Raw genomic sequence first — 27,538 nt, 5'->3', positions numbered from 1 at the left:
AGCTTGTAGTAAGCAAATGCTGAATAAGTTAAAAACTGGATTTTAACTGGGTAATTTGACTGACTAGGGTAAGATTTTTTCTTATTCCAGAAATCACAATGATACTATGTAATTTTCTGATATCAACGCTAAGGCTTCACAACAAAAATAATAATAATAATAATATTCAAAGTAACGTGATTACATGTAAATAAATGGTTTATGCAATCTTATGAAGTACTCTAGAGTTATGCATTGAATCGGGCCACTTTGCAACAACATCAAGAACAATACGGTAATTAGCACTGAGATTGGAAGCCAAGACATGCATACCGAAGGAGAGTAAAACACGATAACAGGCATGTTCATTTAACAATGAATGATCCATAGCCATACTTCCAGAAGACGAATCTCCTTCCTGCTGTTATGGCCACGGGAAACACCTCGTAATATAACAGTTAGTGAAACTAGCCACTGCTATTCCTGTGCCATTTCTTAAGTCATATTCACTTTTCCAGTATTCTCCTTTGTCTTCCAGAGTTGTGTTCCATGTCTCTCTAGTGACCCACCTTTATCTTGTGTAAGGCTCTATTTATCCAGTGTCTTGGGAGTCTGTACCTGCTTTCTAGACCCTTCCCAGTCTTTTAGCGGCTCGTAGAGAACCAAGCTCAGAGTACCTATGTGACATTTCGCTGTCAATCTCCCATCCAGCCCCGCCTATCTTCAGGGTAATACTACAATACAGTCTGCATTCATGAACACCTGTGTGCTGATACTACGATATCACTTGTGACTCACATATGTGTGCTCATTTACACTTGTGGTAATGATCTTGATGTTCATCTCATCAATCACACCAATAACTCCAGGAAAACCAGTGATTTGAATTAATGCAGCTTGCTTTTACATGACCTCACATGGAATATTGGGGAAGTGTTTAATTCTGCATACTACCTCACGTATTATAAGGGCATTCAAAGAATTCAAGAAATTGTTGGTTGTGACATATCCATGTCATCACTATTGCAATGCCACATGTTCTCCGTGGCCAAAAATGTAACATTACTAACACTTTCATTTCTATTGACAGTGCATCATTTCTGCATGTAGATGGAGCAACCATGTGACATACAAGATTTGTTACACATATTATTCCAACTCTGTCAATATCTTTTTACGAGTTCATTGTAGTCCAGCACGTCCAAAACATTCCTGGAATGTTCATGCCAATCTCTGCCTGAACGCCACCATTTGGTAGCTCCTAGCGAGTTAGGACAGCCTATGAGCTCTCCAAAATCCTGCTGAACTTAACAGTAGTATTGAAAATTAGGAAAATTGATAAAAAGCTATTACTCCTACTCCTAAGAACAGAAGCAAATTTGCAACACTGACATTTTTGAGCCAGTTAGAATCGTTTTCCTATTCTGAGACTTATGATAAATACTGACACAGGTCTTCAAATTTTTCAAAAAGACAGCAACAAAGTTGATCCAATAGAATTCTTCTGACTAAATACTGTAGTCAATCACATACTTCAGGACACCAGTTAAGGAGAAGTGCATTTAAGACTCAAGCCAGGAACGACTTTATGGTACAAAGAGATGTGCGGCCCTGGAAAAGTAGTTGAACTAGAAACTTAATGACCTTTAAAAAATATCTGGGTGAGGTATTAGGACGACTTATTTATTAGGTAACCAAGAAAGCTTAACGGACTTAATGGTCTCCTGTTGTTTGTTAAAACTGTATTCTTTTTGAGAGTTATGGAAAAAAAGAGGAGCATGCTTGGAAGTGAGTGTTAAGGCAATGCCTTTCAGGCTTTGGGCCAGCCATTTAGTGCTTCCTGCTTCTGTATAAGAACTATTAAAAGCATATTTCATGCTTTCTTTTCTGGCGCATAGCATCTGTTTCATTGATGGCTTCTACTGCAGCGTGTAGCCCAACAGCTTCTTTGTATTGTACGCTTGCTCCTTGCCTTCAGGACTTGTTATATACATAGCACAATTTGAAAGCACGACCAGCCAGAACAAGCATGATTCTAATATTATGAACACCAATTAACCATCTTTCATATTATATTTTGCTCCTGATAGATATTACATTTGAAATGAAATCTTCTTTGAAATAATTTTTCCTTGCATATGCTTTTTCTGTTGTGCCAATTGTAGTTTACAGTATATGTAAAAATCATATTAATAAGGTTTTGGTTTTTCATTTATTTTTAAGTCTTCTTCAGTTCTCTTTCTCTAGTACAGTGTAATCTTAGCCTGAATATTACTGATTCAGTCTGTGTCTCCCAGCTTATTCTGATTTGCACCAAGTTTTCCACCTTCAGACTGATTTGGCCCAATCTGTTCATTTTGTAAAATAAAATTAACATTTTATTTCAAGATCCTTACAGTTTTAAGTTAAATGCAAAATCTGAAAGAAGAGATACAAAGTCGGATTGTTTATTTTTGTTTCTTTGGATCCACATTACAATTGCTACTGTAAATCTCAGAGTAATCTCATTGGCTATATCCATTTGTATCAGACTAAAATTCCAAACAGATATGTCAAAAAAGTACCTAAGCAGTTTAAGTCTTCTTTTGTAGTAGATTTCCCAATGCTGTCCGTCATAGCAATTTAATTGTAAATGCTAATTCTGACTGTGTCATCATGAAGAATCCTGTAATTGCCAATAAATTTGAAGTATAGGGCTTGACTGACAATAGAAATTGAAACAAGCTCTTGCATGTCAACTGTTTCTCTACAAACAGACAATCTTTGTGCAATGTTAGTGTTAAGAAAAGAAAATATATTAACGCATTCACAATTTAAACTGTTGCCAGTTTTAAAGGTCTGGTGTCCTTTTGCCAATGTTGGGATTGGAACATTTATCATTTTTACAGAAGGCTTTCTGCCTTAATTTAATATTCTAACAGAAACATTATATATTTACATAAAATGAGAAAAAATGGCAAAAAACATTAGCAGATTAGTCAGTAATATAACTAGTCAATGAATATTTATAACCTAACAGACATAGTTATTAGTGAGACTAGAGCTCATACAGTATGTGGGTGTGTCAAGCCACTGGCAGTAATTATGCAGTATCATTTTAGTTATTACTTACAGGTTTGATATAGATAAATGTACGCATTTAACTGTTAGCCCTTTTAGTATTAAAAGAAATGTTTAAAATTTCAAAATTCATGTAATGTTAAATTAAAATTTAAGTTAAGTCATTTTAGCATAGCAGCGATTGTTCTGACATCTAACACTTGCATTGTTTCCATTAGAAGGACTGCGCTCTTCTGTTAGTGGATGCTTTATAGATGAGTCTTGGGTTTCTTTTTGAAAAACAGGGTGCTTCTGCCCTCTACTGGCAAAAACGTCTAACTACATTTAATACATTAATTTATCTTTCTCTTTCTCAGTTACTTTCATTATACTGTATATTATTACACAGTTAATATTTATTTAATTTGCCATTATGTTGTCTGTTTGATTAATGAGGAATTAAACAGATAATCTGCATTCAGACATATTTGTGCTATGCAATAAACTATTTTAATATTTTTCTGAAACACTAGTGAGTAAAAAGTATTTATCTGCTCTCTCATTTTCTTAATTATTACAAATTTTACATGGTGATTTTTATCAGATCTTTAATCAAAACCTACAGTAATAGTAGTGCAATGAGTAAACATGATAGTACAACATTTTGATATTTATTTAAATTAATCATTAAATGTTACAGTTCTCAGAGCTACATGTAAAGTAGTTTGCACTGTTGCCTCCACTTCTCCATCAACCATCAATAACTGCTTGCACGATCCTCAGCCACTCTAAAACTGCATTCAGTCATTACCTGTAGTTATTGATCAGTCCCTCATAGAACTGCAAAAGAAATTCAGCTTGCTCCCCCATGCAGAGCTTTTAAACTCCATTGTATTTTTCAGTTTTGAAGCACAAACTGCTCAGTTCAATCCATTGATGTAAAATTAGGAGAACAGGCAATAACTACTCCTTGGGTACAGATATATGGAGAAAACAGTGGGAGAAAATGCAGAGGGCCTCCAAACCAGAGAGATGGCATCAGGTAGGCAGTTTGTTTTATACACCACATCCTGCCACCATCTTCATGTTGGACAGATGACCAGGGCCTTTTAAAAAGGAGCTGAAGATCGGAGTTGCAGAGACATCTGGGGCTGCTAGGATGAGTTTCAGAGAGGAACAAGGAGCTTCCTTTGTGTGTCATTCTTTCCAATGGCTCTAAAAGTCCCTTGAAAACACAAGACAGGAGAGCTTGGAGTCAAGAGAACATATGTTGACACAGGCACTTGGTATAAGTAAGAGAGATCAGAAGAAGGAGAAAGGCCAGAAGCTGCTAGGAGGAAGGGCATCCGAGATAGGCAAGAAGGCCAGTCATCAGGGAGATTGGATAACCTCTTGTTTAGTTTGACCCAGACAGGTATGTAGAGTTATTTCTGTTCTCTGTCTTTTGTTATTAATTCATGTGCCTAATCATTATGTCTTGTTTTCTGTTCAATAATATACTCCCTTCTTTTATATTATTTGTCCTGTTTGGATTATTTTGGTTCGAGACTAATCAACTGCATCACAAGGGCTCAAATCACAGTCTGCTTTCAGAAAATATGGCTCTGAGTGTGGTTTGACTTTTAAAAACCCTATCCAGGCAGACTCTAGCAACATTTTTCCACATTATCCTGGAATCTTTAGACAGTATCCTGATAAGGTTTTGAGACTACTCAGCAATTATCTAAACTTGATGAACTGATTGATTTCTTCTAGTTGGTCAATCATATGTTGTTATGTTTCTACATCATATATTTTACACCAAATCATCTTTTTTTCTCCATAACAGCATTTCAGATTTAGTTAACTTGCAATGGATGGACTTATATGTAAAAACTGTGAAAACCTGCAGCTAACGTGACCTTCTAGGACTGAGGTTTGTACTAATTTATTAATTCCAGGCTACTTTATCAAAAGGACCCCTGGGAAATTCTATCTGTTAGTGCTAAAGGTAGACTTGCCAGTATAGTGTGACTTTTAGGGTGTGATGGTCAGGCAGGAGGAGCAGTGCTATATGGTAGCTACAGGCTTTCTGTTGTGGCCATTGACTACACGTCTCTCACAAAATGCTTCCTTTTAAAGGAGAGTGATGTGTGTCCAGTATGGTGGTATGTTATGGGGAGAATTTCCATGAGGCAGATAGGGTTACTATTTACTTGCAAAATTCTTATCTGTCAGGAGAATTAGAAATCTTAAATATTTATGAAAAGGGAAAGGAAAATACAGTGTTGATCAAGTCACTCAGTATTGCAGCCAAGGATAGAACACATTATATATGTTTTAGTCAGGTATAAAAGAGCAGATAAGTATGGGTTTTTTTATATTGATTTAAAGTTTCTGCCTCTGTTTGACCTCTGTCATGAGTCTGATACATCAGCAGAAAAAGTAAGAGGAGTTCTTTTTCTTTTTTTTCACTTGTTTGTTAAGATAGGACACCAGGACTTAGGGGGGTTGGCGTTTTTTGTCCTCTGCTGTTTTTAGAATTTATAAAGTCTCTCAAATCCCCAAAGAAAGACTTTCCATGTGCACCTTTGATCCAATTAAATGTAAAAAAAACCTTAATACACAACAAACGTTAAGCACCAAATTCATCTTTCAAAATTCAAACTCTAAAACAGGCACAAATTATTAGAGATATGAACAGGTGCAGACTCCCACAGACATATGTCTCTGTTTTGTGTATGACAAACATTTGTAATCCTTTCTTGCCTACTTTTAATTTCTCAGTAAAGGCACACACATAAAACTGTTCTTCTTGTCATGAAAGAGGAAATTGAAATCCAGAGTGCGTAATTTTCCTCAACTGGAAAAATCCTACGCCACTCTTATTTCAAATTGATTTTGATTAATCTAAATCTCAAAAGATAACATTTAGTGACTGGGGGTCATCTCAGTTGTTTTAAACATGACAGCCAAATATAGACACACTTCTTCACCATTTACCACAAATGTATGTGCCAGTCTGTCTCTTTACTGGGAATGAGAAGGCCTAGAAAATTACTGATTGCCTTGCATTTTTACTAAATCAAGCAAATTAGAGTTAAAGATCTGTTATAGTTGCATTGGTTCCATGTGACAGTCAAGAAACATTTTCAGTAGAGTGATCGATCTTCTCAATATGTGAAGATATGCATAACAATTTTACAATTATTTGTTTATATTATTTTTTATTAGTTCAAGATATTTATCTGACATATGTTTAATAAATCTTTATCACAAAATGTATCCAAAAATAGTTAGATTGCTTACAATAATAATAAAAATACAACACTTTAAAAAATATCCAGTTGTAGCATATTTGGAAATTTACAGGGTGAGTCAAAATTATATTACAGTAATGGTACTGCTATGTATATACTTATACACAATTTTTGTGGACAATTTATGTGCCACATATGGTACATGTGTTGAACATGATGGCGAACAAGTTCAAGTTCAGACATTCCTGTAAATCATCTTGCACATATGAAGTATGTTTTGTGAATAAATTGTTTCCATCATTCAAATGTTAACATAATTTTGACACACCCAGTATTATAAGACACATTACTTTATTTCACAGTATTTGATACAATCAATTTTTAAAGCAGCAAAGATTTCTGTGTACATATTACAAGTGATAAAAAACGAAAATGATTATTTTCTTGTGTAGCAACACATACTGTTTTCCACCAACAACTAGACAAGTCATTCCTTCTAAAATATTAAAGATTTTTCATTATGAAAAACACAGACATTTCATTCAAAATAATTAGCATTCCTCACTGTCAATATTAATTTATAATGCAAAGTATTATTGTTGGACATCAAGATCTTATCATCTAACAGTTTAGCACAAATAGCATTCAACAGACTCCAGAAGTGTGGGATCAGTTATTCTCTGTTGGTCTGCTGATCATTCACTGTTTTATTAATTTATTATACACACGAATATACTCTCCAGTTTTATATAATACCTCTGGTACATTACTTGCTTATATCTCTTTGTGAAGGAGATGCCACTTAAAATTGATACTGAGTCATTAATTAGATTCTCTTTGCCAATTTAATATATTTTTCATGTTATTGTACTTCTTTGGCATAAGTTTGGAAAATGCTTACAGCCTTTAGATACCACTTATGAAGACAGACATGTGGACCATCAAGCCTTTGTGCAAGCCTTTGAAATTTCACAGAAAGTTAAAAGCCTTTTGCCAGGGTGAATCATTCTGTTTGAAGACTAAGAGCTAATAAGTGACTTGTTTTTAATCTTTAATAAACAATGACAACATTGAGATGTGATATGTAAAACTGAAAAGGATAAATGGATGAATATGCTGGCTGTTATTACAAACATACAGTATTTTTCACTTTGTTAATGAGAGTATGGCCAGAGACCAAGTATAAGCAGATTTGACACAAGTATTAGAACACTCACTCATTCTATCTACTTCTACATCTGCTAGTTCTGATGAAAGTCAATGCCTGAACAGACTATATCTAACATTGATCAGACTGGCAACAGCCTCCAGGTCTTTGTTGGAATTGCCAGGTTCTTATAGACCAAATGAGAAATGTAAACTTGGTCTGCCAATGAGTCACCTCACAGTTAGCTGTGCCCAGTACCAATGGGGGTTTCTTATTACTGCATAACCCACTTCAACTGGCCCTTCCTGATCTACAATAGTTGTTGCTCTTCTGCAAAGTTCACCTTTTTTTAACTCATCCTATTTAGACTGACTTCTCTCAAAAACTGTGCCCATTCTTGCTTCTAGTAATCACTTTCCCCTTCGATCACTTTTCACTTCAGTCATTAAGCCTTGGTGGAGATTGGGATGTTGACTGATTGATAAACAGAAAGATTAAAGTTAAATGCCTGCAGTGTGGTCACCACTGCAATAATATGTTAATTTATCTCCCGATCCCCTGCACCTTCACTTGTGAAACTGCTTATTACAGCAAGTCATTTGTTCCCAGAGAGATAATAATCTATTTTTATTTGAAACATAGATTTGGAAGAGCCTGACGTGTATCCCTATATGTTCTATGGGTGCAGAAGATCATAATCGGATAGGGCTTTCAGGATACAATCATTAGTAAATATCAGAAGTGCAACCTTAAGATCATCAGACATTATTTGTATAGATATCCAGGACATGAATATTGAAAAATATTAGGGAAGATCCAGCCTTGAAGTAGGCCTACATTCAAATGGACTTCAATGAGGACACAACCTTTGAGCTCAAAAGTTAAAGCGGAAATAGCACAAAACTGAGGTTCAGAGCATTATCAGAGAGAAAAAAGAAATGCTTAACTCTAGCTGTGTGGTGTTAATTAAAATCTGGGCAGAGAATATATAATATATACCTCCTCAACCTAAGTACAGAACTTACCACATTTACAAAAAGTGCAAACTCTATCCAGATGAGTGAAGTGCTAGGTGTTGGATGATAAATAAGCAGATGCACTATAAAGTATAATACTAAAGAACACATTAAAGAAGTTTATAAAATTAAAAAAAATAATCAGTTACATTATTCAGGTATCTGTTGTAGGAGCTCTAGGCAGGATATTGGCACAGCAGTCAGCACTATTGCCTTCTAAGCCCAGTCACTAGCTACTTATATTGAATTTCATCCTGCTTCAAATGGCTTTTATAGGAGTACTGAGGTTTCCTCCCGCACTCCAGATTCGTGCATGATGAGTTAACTGGTGGCACTACATTTGTTTTGTATGTGTGACAGTTACGAATGCCCTCCGATGGACTATTCTTCCAAGAACAGTTGGCAGCTGCCTTGCGCTAGCTGCTGCCAACAACTCTCTAACGAAAATAAATGGGTCAGAAATTACGTGGATGGGTGTCCTGAAGTGTCTAATTGCATTCAAAATGTAGTTGCATAATATGATTTTTATTTAATGTTGATAAATCTTAAAGTAATATGTCCTGCAGCAGAGACATAGGTACAGTTTTGCTGTTCCTTCACAATTAAATGGTGTCTTATATTTCATGTGGGAAGCACACTGTCTGACTTGAATTTAACTGTAGCTTGGTTGCTGCCCTTGCGGAGAGTGCATTTTATCCTTCGTTTTACGAGTTACCTTCCACAGTCATAAAACATGCTGTGTGTTTATACTACTGACATAGATTTGCGCCAAATTCATAGTGAAGTTCTGCCTTGCAATTTTTTTCTTCCATTAAAAGGCACTTAGTGAGATAAATTGAATGGGTAGTTTAGGAAATTGGAAAGGTTGAGATGTAAAAAATGAACAATGTTTCTTTAAAGCTCTTTACAGACATGAATTGTTGCATAGAGGAATATACATTTTCTATTTCAGATATTTTTAACTATTTTAAATAGTTTTTCTTCACCCTTGAAGACATATAAAATACAGAAACATATTAAGTCAGAGCAATGCAAGAAGGAGTTCATTTGCACTCAACAGACAGTAAATCTGCAAAACGTTTCTTTTTCTTAATGGAATTCATTGCATGCTAAACTATGCATATTACTGAAATAAACAATTTATTTTAACAGCTGGCTGGTATACTGTGTGGGTTGCAACAACACAAAAGAACAATTCAGCACCTAAAACAGGAGGCAAATGCTACTCTTGGAAACTCTGAATGCAACATTATCTGAGCCAATGTTTCTTTCTGCTTTCTCAACCATAAAGAACTTTTGTTTCACTAAATATATTCAACCACTTTTCATTTCTGATTCATACTTTGTGAAGGAAGAACTGTTAATATTGCATCTTCAGTGATTATTTAGGTGAAAACATGCATACAAATAATGCAAAAGAAATAAAAGTAAGGAGATGCCAGCTGCATTGTGTGGCACACATTCTTGAAGTCAATTGGTAAAAGACAAACATATTCATGTTTACACCCTTATACCAGTACACTTAATACAAGATATATGTGACATACTCTGTTTATATCTGCTAGCAACTTTAAACAGGATTGAAAAGTACATTTCAAAAATGGCCTAATCTGAGGTAATAATACTGATCATGAAAAATATAAACAGAACCAGAATCAGTAATCCATAGAATATATTAACATAATCCTAAATTATGAAAATTTCCAAAACTAACTCAAAACAATTTTGAAATTGAGCACTTCTGAGTGTGTAAATTATAGAAATTACCTTATTAATTACTATCAGTGAATATCAGTTCACATTAAGAGAAAAGCATTATACAGTACCTTTATACCACTTATGCATTTATGTTTTCAGCTGATTAATATCCACATACAGCTATTTCCATCTGTTTCAAAACATTCTTATTTATCTTGCCACTGGAAAGTAGTGATGTGTTATATGTTGGTTAGATAGGCAAGTATGAATTTAACTTTACACTGTACACACAGTACCACTAATACTACTGCTACTACAGCTTTGTAAATTGCACAGATTGTTTAAAGTAAAGAATATTGACTAGTTTACATCTTATAAAACATTAATTAAAGACCTTCCCACTCCTACTAAAATAAAGTGATGGTGTGCACGGTATCACATATTTGTCTATGCATTTTTGTGCAGTTATAAATGTGACAGCTGTCATAAACACTAACGCCATGTATTGTATGAGAACCCTGATTTGGTTTATTGCATTGTGGACAGTTTGGTTATATCCATTATTGACAATTTCCTTTAAGTCTTTTTTGATTATTATTTTGGAAATATGGGTTATGTTTTGAACTTACAGTATGTGACTGAATCTTTGGTGAGAAAATGTAAGGCATTTTCAAAGTGAATGTGCTTATCATGTATGGCTGGCAGTTTTGACAGGTTATGTGCTCAGCCAAATAAATCACTAAAGTGCTGGCTTTAAGGTTGTTCATGTTATCAGCAAACTGAATATGATTATTTAACAATTACCGTATATATATATATATATATATATATATATATATATTTTTTTTTTTTTTTTTTTTTTTTACCCAGAACTCATGCTTATTTTCAATAAACAGCCACATCACATTTGTTGTACCCATTATTTTGCTGCCAAAACAGCACATGTTGCTCTAGGTGGTGGGTCTACTTGCTTTCACCCTGAAAACCACAAAAAAGAAATAAAAGTCTGTTTATAAATATAAATCTTAATTAAAATGTTCCATGACATTAGTTATACTTTATAAGCTTTATGACTACCCAAGTTCAATTACTTTTCCTACACATGTAAATTATTTATATAAATGGTTTCATCGCAAAATACAATATATCCATTTTTGCCAAATTAATTACCATTTTTGTTGTATCCAAATGCTATGAAAATTTTGATGTTTTACAGGTGTGTGAAGTCTGTATTGAAACATTTAATTTCCAAAAACAAATCCACAAAATATTATAATAAATAACTAAATAACACACTAAAAGTACTCACCTAATACCATTAACAGGGAAAAGTCACAAAGTCTTTTATTATCTGATTGTACAGTATTTATAGTTATAGTTTATAGCAGTTTGTACTAAAAGGAAAGTGGTGTTTATCACATTCTGAAATGAAAGTGTACTTTTTAGTTGTTAGACCTTTCGTTGTCACAGTTTTCAAAAATATAATTTTAGTAAGCCATGAAGCTCATGGTGAATGATTTTTCTTGCAGCAGTGGTCCTAAAAAATCAAATATTCTGTTAATCATGGCTTGTAATGAAACTCTCCATGTATATACTACTGCTGGTCAAACATTTTAGAACACCTCAGTTTTTCTAGTTTTTCTTCAAATTTAATCAGTTGAAATGAAATTAAATGAATGACCTAAAATGGTGAAAAGGTAAGCATCAAACTGCCAGATGTTTACATTTAAAGTTTAGGTTAGCAAAAACCAAAAAAAGAAAATATAAGAATATTATAAATAGGCCTTCTTCAGGGAACAACTAGTAGGTTACACCCTTCGGATGCTCTTGTAGCAATTAAAGTAAATTAAGCCTTGCAAGTTGAAAGATACAATTTGCATAGGTGTCCCAGCTTCTGTTGATTACTTAAAAGCCATCTCTCTGTTTTAAAGCAGAGTTGGAACAGACTGTGTTACTACACCCACTGAAGTACTTCTTGGACAAATATTCCAGTGATAAACAGCAATTAACAAATGAAATCAGATTATTACCCTTAGAAGTATTGGCCTTTCATTTGCAGAAAATGCAAAAAAAAAAAAAATCAAAGTGTCAGAGAGTATGGTTTCCTACACAATCTAAAGGTAATTGGATTGGACTGTAAAAAACTCTGTTAAGAAGGGATCTTGCAAACCCAAAAGTCACAACACAATCAGAAGACAAGTTTCTGAGGGTCACCAGCTTCCATGACAGGCACTTCACAGAAAAACAGCTTAACAGTGGTCGAAAAAAGCAAGTCTCAGTTTCTATTGTGAGGAGGAGAGTTTGTGCTGTAGGTCTGACAGAGCCAGTGACAGTAGGAAGACCGTTCCTAGCAGAACAAAATAAGGCCTTGAAATACCGGTTGTGGACTACTGTAGACTGGACAAAGTTTCTTTATTACAATACATGTTATACTTTCCAAAATACTTTCAGTTATTTGATTCATACAATGCACAATATTGGTTGGCTTCTATGGTTCTTTATGGTACTGTATATACAATATATTCTTTTAATTTTCTCACTTCACACTACCAGCATCATGAAGACACAATAAAAACACATTTGTGAGTAATATAGTTCATATTACTTTTTTAAATACAATTGTATGGCACAAACATGTTCTGTTGTTAAGTGAAATATCTGATGCTTCTTGCATGCAAGAAATATCAATCCAACCTTTTTGAGATCAGGCACAGGAAATGTCCAAAACTCAATTTTGCCTTTTCATAATCCACGAAACAACTTCAAGGAAAGTTCATAGCTTAGAAACATTGTGGCACTCATGGGAAAGCCCCGGATGGTGTTTACAGCTGCTCCACGAAAGAAAACCTACATTGAAAGTCATAGTTAGAGGATTGTATCAGGAATGGCATTTGAAAATATTACTCTGTACACACAGGAACACTTTATCATGGTCTTCACTTTAACTTTCCAATAATAAAAGAATTGTAACAGAACACTTAAGCCAAATTTGTGTTTATAAGACTGTAGACATACTGTATAAATAGTACTAATCTGCAAATGTAATGTGTGTAGCACATATTGTTCATCTAAAGTAGTATAATTATCCAAAATACTGCACAGTCTCATCTGGGATGTCTTTGGTTACCTTAGTTAAGGGTTGTTATCTTAATAACTTGCACAATTTGCTACCAAGAGAGCTACTTGAAAGTGTCATTAGCTTTAAGTGTCCATTTTCAATCCTAAAGAGGACAAGTGCTCCATGCATTGTCATTTTCCCTGTAGCATCTCTCAACTCTGTCTCTCCAAAGGTCCCCATGTTTGTGTGGAGCACTCAGGTCATTCTGATTTCATTCCACAGCGAAGCCTGAGTGCACCACCAGCCAAAAATGTACATAACCTGATGTTGGCTGTGCAGACAGTCTTTCTTGTAGGTGCTAGGTTTGTTGAGGTGAACGATCGAAAGGCTCTTTTCCTTCATCCCCTTTGCATTATCAAACATAGGAAGCATAGGGAGTGAGTAATGGACTCTGATTGTGTAATAAGAAGAGGAAAGTATTTAGGTAATGCACAGTTTATAATCTGTATGATATCATATCTGCCGAGCCTTCTCCAACCAGCTCACTATATATGAAATGTCACCACCTGAAGTTGGTGTTCATTTTGGGGCAAGCTTCAAAAGTAGGGGGACTGTCAAAGAAAGAGCTAAGAAAACCATAACCCTTAAAAAAATGGATAACATTTAAAAGCCTTATTTTTTGTTCATTATTTTTTCTTTCCTGTGGGAAACCCTGCCCTTTTTCTGCTTTCTCACATCTTGTTTTACAACCTCAGTGTTCACACCATGTTTATCCATATATATCGGTTTTGCCCTACAGTTGTAGCTTTCTGTTCTGTAATTTATTACTCATTTTCTTTAATAATATCTGTTGAAAATATTCCTTTACAACATTATTTTTATAGACCTTTCAGGACTTGGTTTCTCTTTTTGTACCAGCATAGTTATATCTGTTAGGGCGCATTGGCATTTAAATCTCTCCTTGCTTCCAGATGGAGGACTCCTGAACTAATTATTTGAAGACCAGGCTGTATTCTTTCTTTATTGTGATCTATCTAAAGCTGCCTGAATCATGGATTAATTGGGCACATAGTGATTCCATTTAAAACTGGGATTATGTTATTTCCGTTGTACATTTTTTTTATTAGCAGAAATATGTGAAGCAGTGTTTCCCTTATTTGGGTGAGGTAGTGTGGAGATTTGGCATTGTAGCGCTACCTGACGGTATGGTGCAGGACCTGGGATAAATGTGGGTGTTAAGATTTGTTAGCTCTAATAGAAGCTAACAAATGGGATATGAAAAGAAGTACAGTAAATATTAGACAGGTACTTCAGAGACTGGTAAAACTGAATATTTGATTTACCTGCAGGCCTTCTGCTCTGTAACTTTCCATGATGCAATGTGTAATTCCTTTGTATTTCCTTTGTCGACTTTTGTCTGCTTGCAAGCGGCTTTTTATAACATCTGCTGGAGTAGCTGTCACCCAGGAAATTGACCCTACAAAAACATTATGCCTCTGATGAATATTTATGAGCTGAATTTTTAGATAAGAACAAATTGGTATCATTATCACTTTAGCTTTTCTTAAATAAATATCATCGGTATTAAAATATAACAATGTTAAAAATGCCAATTCTTTATAATGAGAAAATACTTAATGAAATGTAATGAACATAATGTATTTAAATTGCTAAAATAGTAATGATTCTTTACTAAAACAATTACTTTTGTGGTTTCAGCTTGGCTATCTCTCCTTCATTGATTAGGTTAGATTTGTTCAGAAAGTGATTCAGAGGTGGAGCAAAGTAAAGAAAGCCCACTGCACATCAAGGACTAAATCATAAGTGAAACAAAAGAATAATTCCCATCAGCCACGGTAATATAATATTAATAGATTTTTGATTATGAAATTGAGTAAATTAACTGGATTAACTGGGTTTGATAATGATTACATGGATAATGGAAACAGAACGGGGTTTAGGTCACTGTCCACATGGAGTTTGGAGATTTTCCATGTCTAACTGTGTTTTTACAGGTTTTACACCCACATACTAAAGATGTACATATTAAGTCAGCTGTTAACACTAACTTGGCACAAATGTCATTCTGTTATGTTTAAATTTATTTTCACTAAGATTCACTCATCAATCTGTTTAATAACTTGCTTACCCATTTTATGTTTCAGTCAGGGTTTCATTCCTGGCTCAGGTAAGTTCTTTATTTATTTAATCATTACATAACTTTTCAAATATTATTTTAAATATATTGTTAAATATGTTTTTGTTGTGTTGTGTTTGTAGTTTATTTGGTTAACATGCTGTTGTTTATTAATTATTTAAAAATTTTGCATTATACTAAGTATATATGTATTAGCTTTCTGTGTTATCTGCCATGCCTCTTGTATGCAGAGCCTAAGGAAACCGGATTATCTGATAATACGGCTGTCAGCATTGCATCTTTGTTTTTGATTCCTGTTTTGATTTTGTGCTTCTGTTCTGCCAGTGTCAGTGTCAAAGCAAAAGTAAACAAGGCAAAAATGATCCAATTTAATTGTCAGAAAAAGGACAGTCACAGTGTAGATAAAAAACTAAAACTTCCATGCTATAAAAAGAACTGTCATAAAAAGATCAGGAGATGAATTGTAATTGAAGATGTAACTAGAGTCGAAATGAGAGAGAGCCTAGAATTTTATGCCAAAACCAGAACACAAACCACATTTAAAGTCTTAAAAGGATCACGAAGTATTCTTGAAGGATACTTCTCTCAAAAAACACACAAATGCTCTTAAATTCACTGTTTACAATCTCAGATGCATCAGTAATTTCAGCTATTTAAAGTATCATGGTGATGCCATCACAATGCTCAGTTTCTACAGCCACATGCCTAGAGACTGAGTGGTGCATCCTAGCGACCATTGCAGAAAATGGTAGCACCCACATAAAAAACAAAATGGTGCCACAGCAAAATGAAAAAATAATGAAACTGACCAAAATTAACAATATTTTCTGCAAAATTCCAGACCCTTAAAATAAAAATAATTATGCCTAAAAATCCATGATGCACAATTTTAATAGTAAACTCATTGGGAACATTTTATTTAAACCAGATTTTTTTTTTGTATTTGCCTGCCTCGTAACAGCTTCATATTTGAATTCTCTGGTTCTTGAACGTGGCATTCACTATGAGGTATTCTCTATTTGTTTCTGATTTGGGTTTGTTTGCTTTGTTTGTTGCCTTTTTTAGGAAAACCTGCTTTTGCCATTTTTCATTCTTTGTTTTTTTGTTGTTCCTTTTTTTGTAAATAAATTTGCAAATGAAAGGGATTTTGTTTGTCCTTGAAAGTTGACATTCACAGTTTTCCTCTCCTTTATCTAGACAGTTTGAACTTTAGTTAAATAAAAATGCTTAGATCTTTTGGGCCTGCGAAGGCTACAAGCCTGCCACTTGAACTGCTACCTGGGATGAAGACAATTCTGTTGTGCCTAGATATGAAGTAAAAGCAGATTTGGCTTTTGTGTCTTTTTTAAGAAGAAAAATAAAAGCCCTAAAATTCATCAACACCATATTATCACAGGTTACTTGTAGCATTCCAATCAACAGCCAGCTAAATCCAAAATTAATCAAACTGTGGGATGTTGCATGCTATCAAGTCAGGTGGTCCATTTTATAACAGTCACAAAGACATTAGCAGTGCTTCATTTAAAGTGTCTTAAACAGAAGAGACAGCACACATTTTTTTCTAATGTGTCAACTGTCCTTTGATAGGTAATGTTTTTTTCATCTAATGTGAACTGTTTCTTTGGCCCCTAATTAATTTCACTTATATACATCATTTTTACTTTACATTTATACAGAGTAATTTTACAATATACTAAAAAGCAGATAATATGATATTTATTATGTATTTTAACATGGCACACTAGATCAATCTGTCAGGTGAAAATACATAAAGAGTTCTTACCAGCTAAACCCCCAGCAAGCCAAATTGTAATACAGTTAGGTGCTACATCTCCTCCTGGAGTAAGCCACCCACAAATGAATGTGTAAGGAACAAAATAAGCTGTATATCCTGGGATATCCCTGAGAACCATGGCCCCAGCTCCACGGTAAAGACCACTGATCCCCTCATTCTGAACAATAGTGCTGATACAGTGAATAGGCCCTCTGTAGTATGAAGGTTCATGGAGACTGACTGTACGTAAGGAAACATTGCCTGCCAGGTTGAAATTTTCTGAAGAAAGAAAAATAAAACATTGGTTATCATTTTTGTTTGATTAATTTTTATAGAGGCTATATAACAAGAAATCAACAAACAAGAGTAACTGATCGATACAGCCTTAACAACGCACAGACTGAAAAAAAACACTTCTTTATACACTCTGTCTGCCATGCCTGCCACACATTATTATTATGCTGCATTCAAAGTCCTTGCGTTCTAGTAAGTAACCAATGCTATAATAATGTACTTTTGAGTTTTATTCTTACATCAAGTAAACATACAATAGTTGTAACATTTTGTCTAAAAATTCCCATTCAGGTTGTATATTATAAACAAAGGGCACTCTTCCAGAAAGGTGCAGCCTCAGAGAGTTATAATTTGTTTGCAATGGTAATATATCATATTTTATATGCCTTCAAGAAATATTAGCAAAATAGGATTGGTCATGCATCACTTTTAAAACAGCTGTCACTTTGTTCACCCTAACAAATAATGTACAAAATCAGAATCCCCCTTGATAGATCTACAAAACACAATTTCCTACAGCAAGATTGATGACAACTGTCAATGTCATATTGTCTTTTATTTGAAATCAGCCAGCAGTAAAGCAGCCTAGGAGCTATAAAGGCATGGAATTGGTTATTGCCTGCATGTCAAAATAAGTATTTCACCCAATACGAAAAGACTTGTTTTAGTCAGAGAACTTGGTGATTGTCTGATGAAATAGAAATAAGGAATTTAAGTAATTTTACAAGTTGTCAGTTCTAACTTTGGAAAGTATCATTTTTGTCTAAATGATTCATGATTTGCCTGACAGGTACAGTAAGGGAGTTCGGAGATAATTGTGATTCAGTAGGTGCATGCTTGCACTGCAAAAAGTACACTTAAGATGAGGGGCGGCTACGTTGCCCTGGAAATTTGTGGAACAAAAAAAAAATCAGCAGTATTTTAGAGAGAATAGAAGAGGTGCTGGACCCTATATGTCTTAGCTATAGACCAGCAACTGAGGTGAATGAATCATGGCTATCTTTAGACAGCTGCCAGGAAAATTTATAGAAATAAATATCACTTAGAGAACAGCAGCGAGGGCCTTTTTTCCAAAGAAGTACTAAAATATGTATTTGGGGCAAAAGCACTGACATATGCAAGAATATATTCTGATTAGGGTATCCAGGTGCCTTTCATTTCTCTGGAAAGTCTTGTGCGTCAGCTTCAAGTAAAATACCCTGACTCTACAAATCTGCTAAATATATTACATGTGACTAATATCTCAGTGCAGTAATGCAAACATGATGTGTGAATTATTGTATACAGTACTTTTCTAGGTACTGTGGTGAACTGTGGTTAATTACCAATCTCCACCAGTTCTATACTTAAAACATATCCAGGAATTGTGACACTCGTATGCTAGGAGCAGCTCTAGTCCTATATCAGCAACCCTACCACCTGAACTTCAGAACAGGTAAACTACCTGAAGCTAAGCGTGTTTGGACCCAGCCAGTGCATGCATGGGAGAACATCTAGAAAAAGCTTAAGTTGCTGCTGGAAGAAGTTTCACTAATTCCATCAGGAGGACACTTACCCTGTGGTCTATGTGTAGATTTCAATGACCCAGTGCACTGGTGGGGACACCATGCTACAAAAACTGGTGCCATTCTTTGGATGAGACATAAAACCGAGGTCCTGACTCTCTGGTGGTTAAAAGATTAAGAACAGGGTGTTTACTGATGTCCTGGATAAATTTTGTTCATCCTGGCCTACTCACCATTCCATGGTAATAACAAGCTATTCATCTTTCTCATCCCTTCACCACCTAAAAGTTAATGTGTGGTGAATGTACTGGCACAAGAATGGCAGAAGTCATATCATCCAGGTGGATGCTACACATTGGTGGTAGTTAAACTGTTCCCCCACTGTCTTTGTAAAGCACTTTAAATGGGTTAGAAAATTGCTTACAGTGTAATTAATTATTATTTATTATTATTATTATTATCATTATTATTATTATGTCAATACCTGGTTTTATTCTTCTACTTCCATTTGCTTTTTTGATTTTGGTTAGTTTTGTGATTTCTGCTTATTTTGTTTTGAAATTTCCTTTTGGTGTTAGGATTTTGTTTTTTGGATTCTGTACTTTGACTTGGGTATTGTACTTAATTTCTTTTAGTATTTTTTTTAATTGTTTTATAATTATTCTTCTTGTTGTTTGTGTTTTTTTTTCTTTTGGATGTATTATTTTTCTGATTTACAGTTTTTGATTTGCTTTTGTTTTTTTCTCTATTTAATGTAATCAATTAAATTAAATAAATAAAAGTTATGTATGTAGGTAGGGTTTTTGTGACACTGTTCTTCTCTTCATGTGGTTACTCACAACATTGCCCTGCATTTATTAATGTTATTTATGGCCTGCCAGGCAGTAAGTTAGTCTACATTTGGGCAACATACATAGTGACATGGCACATCACTCTTTCTAAGACATACACAATTTTTTTCTAAGACATACACAGTTTTTCTTTACACAAATCAATAGATGAGTGGGGATTTTGAATTCTATTTATATATGAGAAGGATGGGGGCTCTGGAAGTTTATTATTTTATAATTTTATTATTTTATGTGATGCACACTGAAGTGTTTTCTTTGAATATTTATCAATTGAGAAGCCTTTGATGTTCTTTATCCTTAGCTACAATACACAATTATGGCATTTTTCTCTTCTCTCTGTAAATAAGCACCATTTTTAGCTATTTATTCAATAGTCAGCACACTGCCTAGATGATATCACTGAGTAAATATGTAGTCCCACAGATTCTCCCTGAACAGGAGGCTTTGTTTGAGAATGTGGGTTGAACATCTGAGTAAGTTTGCCACACTGAATAAGAAACAGTCAACAACAGTTTATCATGCAGAGTCACATATGATTCAAAGTAACAAAAACTGCTACCGGTTACGATGGACTGTGTTTGCATCTGCAGTCGTATCTTTACCAAATCCACAGGGGCACCAATTCCAACAGAGAGGAGGCCTGCAGTCATGCTGGATAGCACCAGAGTTAGCAGATCAGATTCATGTCTTTCAGTCCCATAGCGCAACTGATTTAACAGTCGCTGTGTATTGCTGAAGACACCAAACACTACAGAATTGTAGAGGGTAATGCTTGCTAAAGGGAAAGAAAGGCCTTTGAAAAATCCTGTCACCTAGCAACAAGATAACAACAAAAAAAATGTTTGAAAGCAAGAAGTGACCTGTAAACAGTGTCATACAACAGTTGTAAAGTACAAAATGAGCACTTCCAAATCAATAGAATAGTTTAATTGGTGTGTTTACCCAGATTACAAAAGTAAAATCCTAAAATTTTATATAAGTACATATTACTGCTAAGAAGTGTGTCTGTTCTACAAGAATTTTTAAAAATATTTTAATTAAAAGCAACAGAAAAATAAATGTCAGGATTCAGCCACATCACCTATTATAGATTGCCATCATATTAAAAATACAACACTGTCATGTATTTCAGAGCTGTAGGGGTAGTAGCCATCCCTGAAAGGGGTGCAATTTTATCACAGTGACCACACACATATACATACAAACCCACATGGTACCACTATAAAACTGGAAATTATATATAACATGTATGTCTTTGAGATGTGGAAGGTGTCATGTGTGTGGGATTCATGAAAACCACAGTCCCACAGAATAACTTATAAAAGTATGTGATATAAATTGTTTGGTATGAATGCAGTTGAAGTTTATTGAAATTAAATGAAAGGAGATGTCTGCTTTTAAGGGTCATTTTAATTACAATATAGGCATATGAGTATAAACTAAATCCTGTTCCACCAAAATAATTAATAGGATTTTAAGCATAGCTCTTGAGCAAAGCTACATCTAAACATTTTAAAAGATTCAATTCAACATAAAGAGCCTTTAAAAGGAAACAGTGTCAAATTCTATGATCTACAACTAAGGACAGTAATAAAATACACACCTTAACAAGCAGTCTTTACTTAATACAGCATGCTAGATTTCATCATAGTTAATGCAAGGTGTGTCTTTTCAAACTTGAAAAAGAACATAGTTTTGTGGATTTATAAGAGATCATATGTTTTAAGTCTAATAAATGCCTGGCAAGCATAAGAATGTGTGCTGCTCTCATGTCAACATATAGTGTTGAATTACATGCTTTAGAAGGTTTCATTATACAATACACTTTGTCAAGATTTTGACCTAGTTTCTCAAACACCTTACACAGAAGAGAATAGGCTTACACCTGTGAGAAGAGCTTGCAAGACTCTCACTGGCATTCTCAGTAAGGGTTATGCACATGGTCATACGTGAGTGTTGGTGTGTTTTTTCACTAGCTCAGGATGAAGATAAAAACTTTCATTTGTTTTAATATATATCGTTCTTATTGTTCTTATCCCAGGAGCACTGAGCACAAGGCAGGAATCAGCCCTAAACAGGTTGCCATGCCATTGCAATGCCAACTCAAACACACACATTACACTTATACTTAAATGGGACTAATTTGGACCCATCAACCAACCTACTCTACAAATCTTTAGACGTGGGAGGACAAACCCAGACACAACAAGACCATAGGTTTTGAACCCAGGATGCAGAAGTGCATGAGGCAGCAGCAATAACCATGGCACCCACCATAATGAAAACATGTCTTAATATATTGGACAGTTTACTTGGTTTGCACACAAAGGAGACATTTTTAATCATAACAACCTGAAACAGACAACATTATATTTTTATCTAAAGCATTTTTTGTAGGAAATACTTGTAGAAAGAACAGACTGCCGCTATTATGTCTCAGAGATATTTAACAACAACATTTAATTATTTAGAATTTAAAACTTTCAATAAAAAGCCAACACAACACAACTGGCCAGAGACCTTCTGTAATTCATTTAAGTCTCATTAAGGTATACATACATTTTCCTTTCTGTAGACTGTGAGAATACACTGAAGAGTGTTTTTGTACCCCTGTCCAGCTTGCAAACGAGTCTGAAAGAAAGTTAATGTAGAATATCATTTAGTCAGAAAAATAAAAAAGTAAAAATAAATCAGTATTTTAAGAACATAAAACAAAATGTTAAGGTATATAAACATGGAAAATAAATGATCTACCTACTGAATAACTGAAAAATGCTGATAAATAGAAAAAAAGCAAAACTGCAAAATTTAATTTTAGAACACCAGTTTTAACAGTTGGTTAGATTTCAGTTCATTAGAAAGCAAATATATGCAGGACTTCTTCTAAAGCCTTTAAAAGCATTCTTATCATGCAGTAGTCATTTTATCATATATAAACAATGGGCTCTGAAATGCACAGTTAACTCAAGAGGGTTTCATTTACCTCAATAAATGCTTGAGGGTTCATGCAGAGCTATCTCTTTTAACCCAATTCAATTAACATTTTGCTGTTTTCATATTATTAACATGCCACAATGGGCACAAAGTTGTTTGTTGCTTTTTCTGTGTCTGCAAACAGTCAGTGTCAAAAAGATGTGCAAAGGTTTTGTCAATGAGTAGCCTTCACTCAGTTAACCGACACCTTGCACTGTCCAGTTAGTCAGCCCAATCTGTTTGAGCTTCTAAGCCAGAGGAATACTGAAGCACATTTGAAAGAAGCAATAACAAACATCACAGATGTTACATGATGAGTTTGCAATACATTTAAGAACCTAGACAGAAGAGTGATTAATGGGGTCATGCAGTAGCAGTATTTATTAGAGTCAGATTAACAAGGAAAACCTGGTTGTCCTTGCAAGTCTGCTGCTAAAATAAAAGCTCAAAGCTGAGGAGAAAAGTGTGGCACAAAACTTGCGCACTTAATTACTTTCTACATGGTGTGAAATGAAGCCTTTTCAAAAATTATGTTATTTTAAATTGAGGTTTGGAAATCTAAATTATCCCGCAGAGGTGTTTGAGAAGTTTTTCTCAGCCTAAACCCCAGCTATTTTTTTCTTTTAAGTATGTTTTATATGTCTCCTACTCTGTGCCGGAAATTGATAGATTAAGAGTGGTGTTCAGTCATCTGTAACATGGTATAGTTTTTATTTTGGATACTATATGTTCTGTTATACATTTCTTGAATGACATTGTTTTGAGTCTAACTTAACAACATTGCAATCTTATTGTCTTTTTAATACAATTATTTCTTCTTTTGTGTACCAGTTCCCGTGATAACAAATTGATGACAAATTATTTTTTAATCCCTCCATCCAGGAGCAAGGTCATAGGAAAGCTGGAGCCTATCCCAGCAAGCATAGGGCACATGGCAGGAACAGTCCTTGGACAGGGCACAGGGTGAACACACAGACGTACAAACTAGGAACAATTTAACATTGCCAATCCCCCTAACCTGCATTGCTTTGGACTGTGGGAAGAAACTGGACCACCCAGAGAAAATCCACATAGATATGGGGAGAACATGCACACTCCACACAAGAAAGGACCCAGAATATGAACCCCAAACTTCCTTGTTAAAAGGCAGCAGCACTGACACTATGCTATCCTATTCTTTAACTATTGTTACTAAATATAAAAATTGGTTAGCATAGTGTCACAAATCTAGCATGCTTGGTTTAAGTCTCATATCTGGTTGTCTGTGTGGAGTTTGCATGTTTCTCTATATTTGCACATCTTTTCCTCTGGGTACCCCTGCTTTCCTTCCATCTTTCCAAGGATGTGCAGGCTAAGCTAATTGGTGGGTATAAACTGGCCCCAATGAGATTAAGTGTGTTTGTTTGTGCCCCGTGAACTTCAGATCCTTCCCAAGGTTCCTATCTTCTTCGTAATGCTGCTGATAGATTCAAATCCCACACATCTTACATGACTTATAGTGTATTGCTGAAATTAGAGTGTCCTCCCTAAAATGTTGAGATTAACACTATAAAACAGCAGCAGCCCCTACAGCAAAAGTCTCCAACTTGCATGTCTGTGGGAAGTTTTAAATATAAAGGAAGCAATGTAATTCATTTCTAAAAAGAAATCTAAATGTAAGTTAATCCTAAGTAGTCACACCATCTACAGCCTGGTGCCTGATAGAGTTCTGACTAATTTCTGGTTGAAACTTTTAAATTTATATGCATTTTATTATGGCAGGCTACATCTAAACTTCTAAATGTTCTATCAATCCATTTTGAGATACTGTACATAATATATTTTCTCAAAAAAAATATACAAATAAATACATTTTATATTCTTATTACAATGAGGTTACTACATTTTCAAAAGGCTTTAATTCATTCAGGCTATTCATGCTAAATACAAATAACACCTTAAAATGAATGTCTATCAGTGAGGCCAAACTTTCAACAGCTTTTAATCTGCTTTGTGAAATCATATAAATGTCTTACTGTATTGTACTTCAACATGTAATACACACCCTAAACATTAATCTGAAATTAAAAAAATCTCCACAATATTTGGCAGTTATTATTGAAGACTCACCTTTACAGTATCAAAAGGATGCCCGACAATAACACATGGCAGGCAAAAAGGCTCCCAAGTACATCTGCAGATAACTCAGTGAATGTATTCAGTTAAGTGCTCAAAGTCTGCCATTTTGAGCATCTGATACCACACAGATATGCAGAATTAGCAAAATGTTTATAAAACTAAATAAAGTTGCATATTTTTTGTACCAAGAGTAGAAAGATGAGTTTCACAATAAGTGATAAAAGGCCATTGGTGCTATAGTGAAGGAACTGCCAAGATTTTAATCAAAGATTTGTAAAAATCATCTTGCCTGAAGAAGGGGCCTGAGTTGCCTCGAAAGCTTGCATATTGTAATCTTTCTAGTTAGCCAATAAAAGGTGTCATTTTGCTTGGCTTTTCTCAACATTCATAATGGCTAACACGGTACAACACCCTAGTACTATAAAAATCATACATTAAATCTGGCTGTATTAGACTGGTGATTGTGGCCCAACAATTTGTAAAGAGAATTCCTGTCATTTAGGAGTTATTCCACAAGATATACTTATTAAATCAAATTGAGCTAATTAAGAAAATGTTTAATTCACATTTTTTATCAAAATATACATTTTTGTATTCTGTACTAGCCGTTCCCCGCGGATCACCCCGCGTAGTAGTGAAACAGGACAAACTTTAAAAATCAATAAACAAAAAGGTATCGCTAGCTAAGCGGAGGCAAGTTACGCTCCAAAACACAGAGGTAGACTGACTCCCCACTTCTGACGTCACACTTCCCCCTACCCTCGGACCGCAGCCTCTGTCTCGGATTAGCATTAATATATTGCTACTGCAGGCAAACTGATTCTTAGCATGATGAGATAAGTCACAAAATCAACCAGAATGTTCAAGAAAATTCTAGAAAAAGACCTGATTTAAATCCGTTAAGTAGTTCTCTCATGAAAAGCGGGCAGACATACAGACAAACAGACGTTAGATTTTATATATATGGAGAAGAAGACTCACCTTTACAGTATCAAAAGGATGCCCGACAATAACACTGGTAGCACCTACAAGAAAGCAAAGGAGACAATATTATATACAATGTTTCTAGTTACTGGTAGTGCTTGTACAGAATGCAATACAAGTTTAAACTATGATCTTGGTATATTAAAAATATGTTATTATGCTTTACAGTGTCTGCATTCAGCATTAAAAGACAAAAAATAATATATAAACGAGGATTGTTCTTGGGGGCTTTTTTGCATTAGAAGTCTCCTATTGCTGTGCCATGATTTCATGAGTAGGCAATGACAAAAAAGACAGGAGCTTGGATTTTTGTCCTGTGCAGAAGCTCACTGATAGCTTCATTTTGAAGGGTTGTGAAGTGGAAACAGGTATATTCCAAACTAGTTTTGTAATTAACTTCTTTGTCCTTTTGAAGGATTCATATGCAGACTATGAAGTGAGGAGGTGGTAAGTAAAAAAAGCAAAAACACTTCGGAATCATCAGACAACCGGGGGTAGTCAGTCACAGACAGCATGAACATAAGCTTCTGGGCTGTATCTCAGTTAACTATATGGCACTTTACAGTTGCCAGTGCTACTGATTTACAGCTCCAGAACCCGGAGTTCAAACCCTTGTCTAATAACGGTGTGTGGAGGTAACTCATTCTCCCAGCACTCTTGCAGATGTTCCTTTGGATCTCCCAAAGATATGCAAGTTAGGTTGATTTCGGACATTAACTTGTCAAGTTTGTAAGTGCTGTTATAAAATGGCACTTTCCATAACTAATTATTAGAATAAGGTTTCTTAAATGGATGGAGAGATATAAAATTTATTTCAAATGGGTAATTTTCAAAATCTATTTTGGCCCTGTACTTAGAACTTGACAATAATTTTGACAAGAGCAGTCCCCTAATTTCTTTATTTACCCATTCTCTGTGCTTTCTTTTCTCTCTGGGATGGCTACAGTTATGACTGGTAATGATGGAAAACATTCCATTTCATTAGTTTAAGTGAGTGATTACTCCTTTTACCCTCAGGGAGAACTGGCCAGTATTTAAATAAGACACCATGTAGAGAGGGAGAGAGATAGTATCTTCAAGGGTAGCAGAACAGAGTGGAGCATGTTAATTCTTATGGGTACTAGAGAGATGAAAATGAAGAAATGAAGACCTTACCATATCGGAAGAGTAAGACAAAATGGTGAAACACAGTAAAGTAGCATACACTCGTGCTAAAGTTAATACAGTATTAACATCTTGTGGTTATTCAGGTTGTGGATTTTGAACTTCAGAGTTGGTGGTTCAGTTTCACCACTAAAGAAGAGATATAACCTGTCAGTGCTCCAATTATACGTAAAAAATAGTTCCTGATCTTTATGTTGCCCTAGATAAATGTGTCAACCAAATATCCAATAACAATAATAATAATAAAAATGGATACTTTCTGTAAGAAAATTCACCATCACATTATATTCCTTCTGTGATTCTGGGGAATGTAAAATCAATCTCAAATAAGATCGACGAACTGGCTGCGCTGGTGAAAAATGTAAGGACCTACAGAGAATGTAGTTTGTTGTGTTTCTGCGAAACGTGGTTAAATAACACCATCCCAGATGCCAACGTGGAGCTACCCGGGTTTAGCACAGTTAGAGCGGACAGAGATGCAAGTACCTGTGGTAAGCACAAAGGAGGAGGACTCGCTCTCTATATTAATACATGGTGGTGT

At 34.9% G+C, this 27,538-nt stretch overlaps 1 protein-coding gene across 1 annotated transcript in view; it reads right to left on the bottom strand.

Moving 5' to 3' along the window:
* Nucleotides 1-6,195: 6,195 nt before the first annotated feature.
* slc25a48 (solute carrier family 25 member 48) overlaps nt 6,196-27,538 on the bottom strand; it is a 46,427-nt gene continuing 25,084 nt past the window's right edge. Inside the window, exons 2-7 of the mRNA XM_028812612.2 lie at nt 25,831-25,874; nt 22,318-22,389; nt 20,318-20,570; nt 17,118-17,387; nt 14,520-14,653; nt 6,196-12,965 (exon numbers count right to left, since the gene is read on the bottom strand). Coding sequence (XP_028668445.2) covers nt 12,861-12,965; nt 14,520-14,653; nt 17,118-17,387; nt 20,318-20,570; nt 22,318-22,389; nt 25,831-25,874 — 878 coding nt within the window. The 3' untranslated portion in view covers nt 6,196-12,860. The remainder of the gene's footprint in view (nt 12,966-14,519; nt 14,654-17,117; nt 17,388-20,317; nt 20,571-22,317; nt 22,390-25,830; nt 25,875-27,538) is intronic.

Source organism: Erpetoichthys calabaricus, chromosome 11 (assembly GCF_900747795.2).
Source record: "Erpetoichthys calabaricus chromosome 11, fErpCal1.3, whole genome shotgun sequence".
In the NCBI taxonomy this organism is placed as follows: domain Eukaryota; kingdom Metazoa; phylum Chordata; class Cladistia; order Polypteriformes; family Polypteridae; genus Erpetoichthys; species Erpetoichthys calabaricus.
Note: the sequence above shows the minus strand (reverse complement) of the source record. Positions and strands in the feature narration are given on the sequence as shown.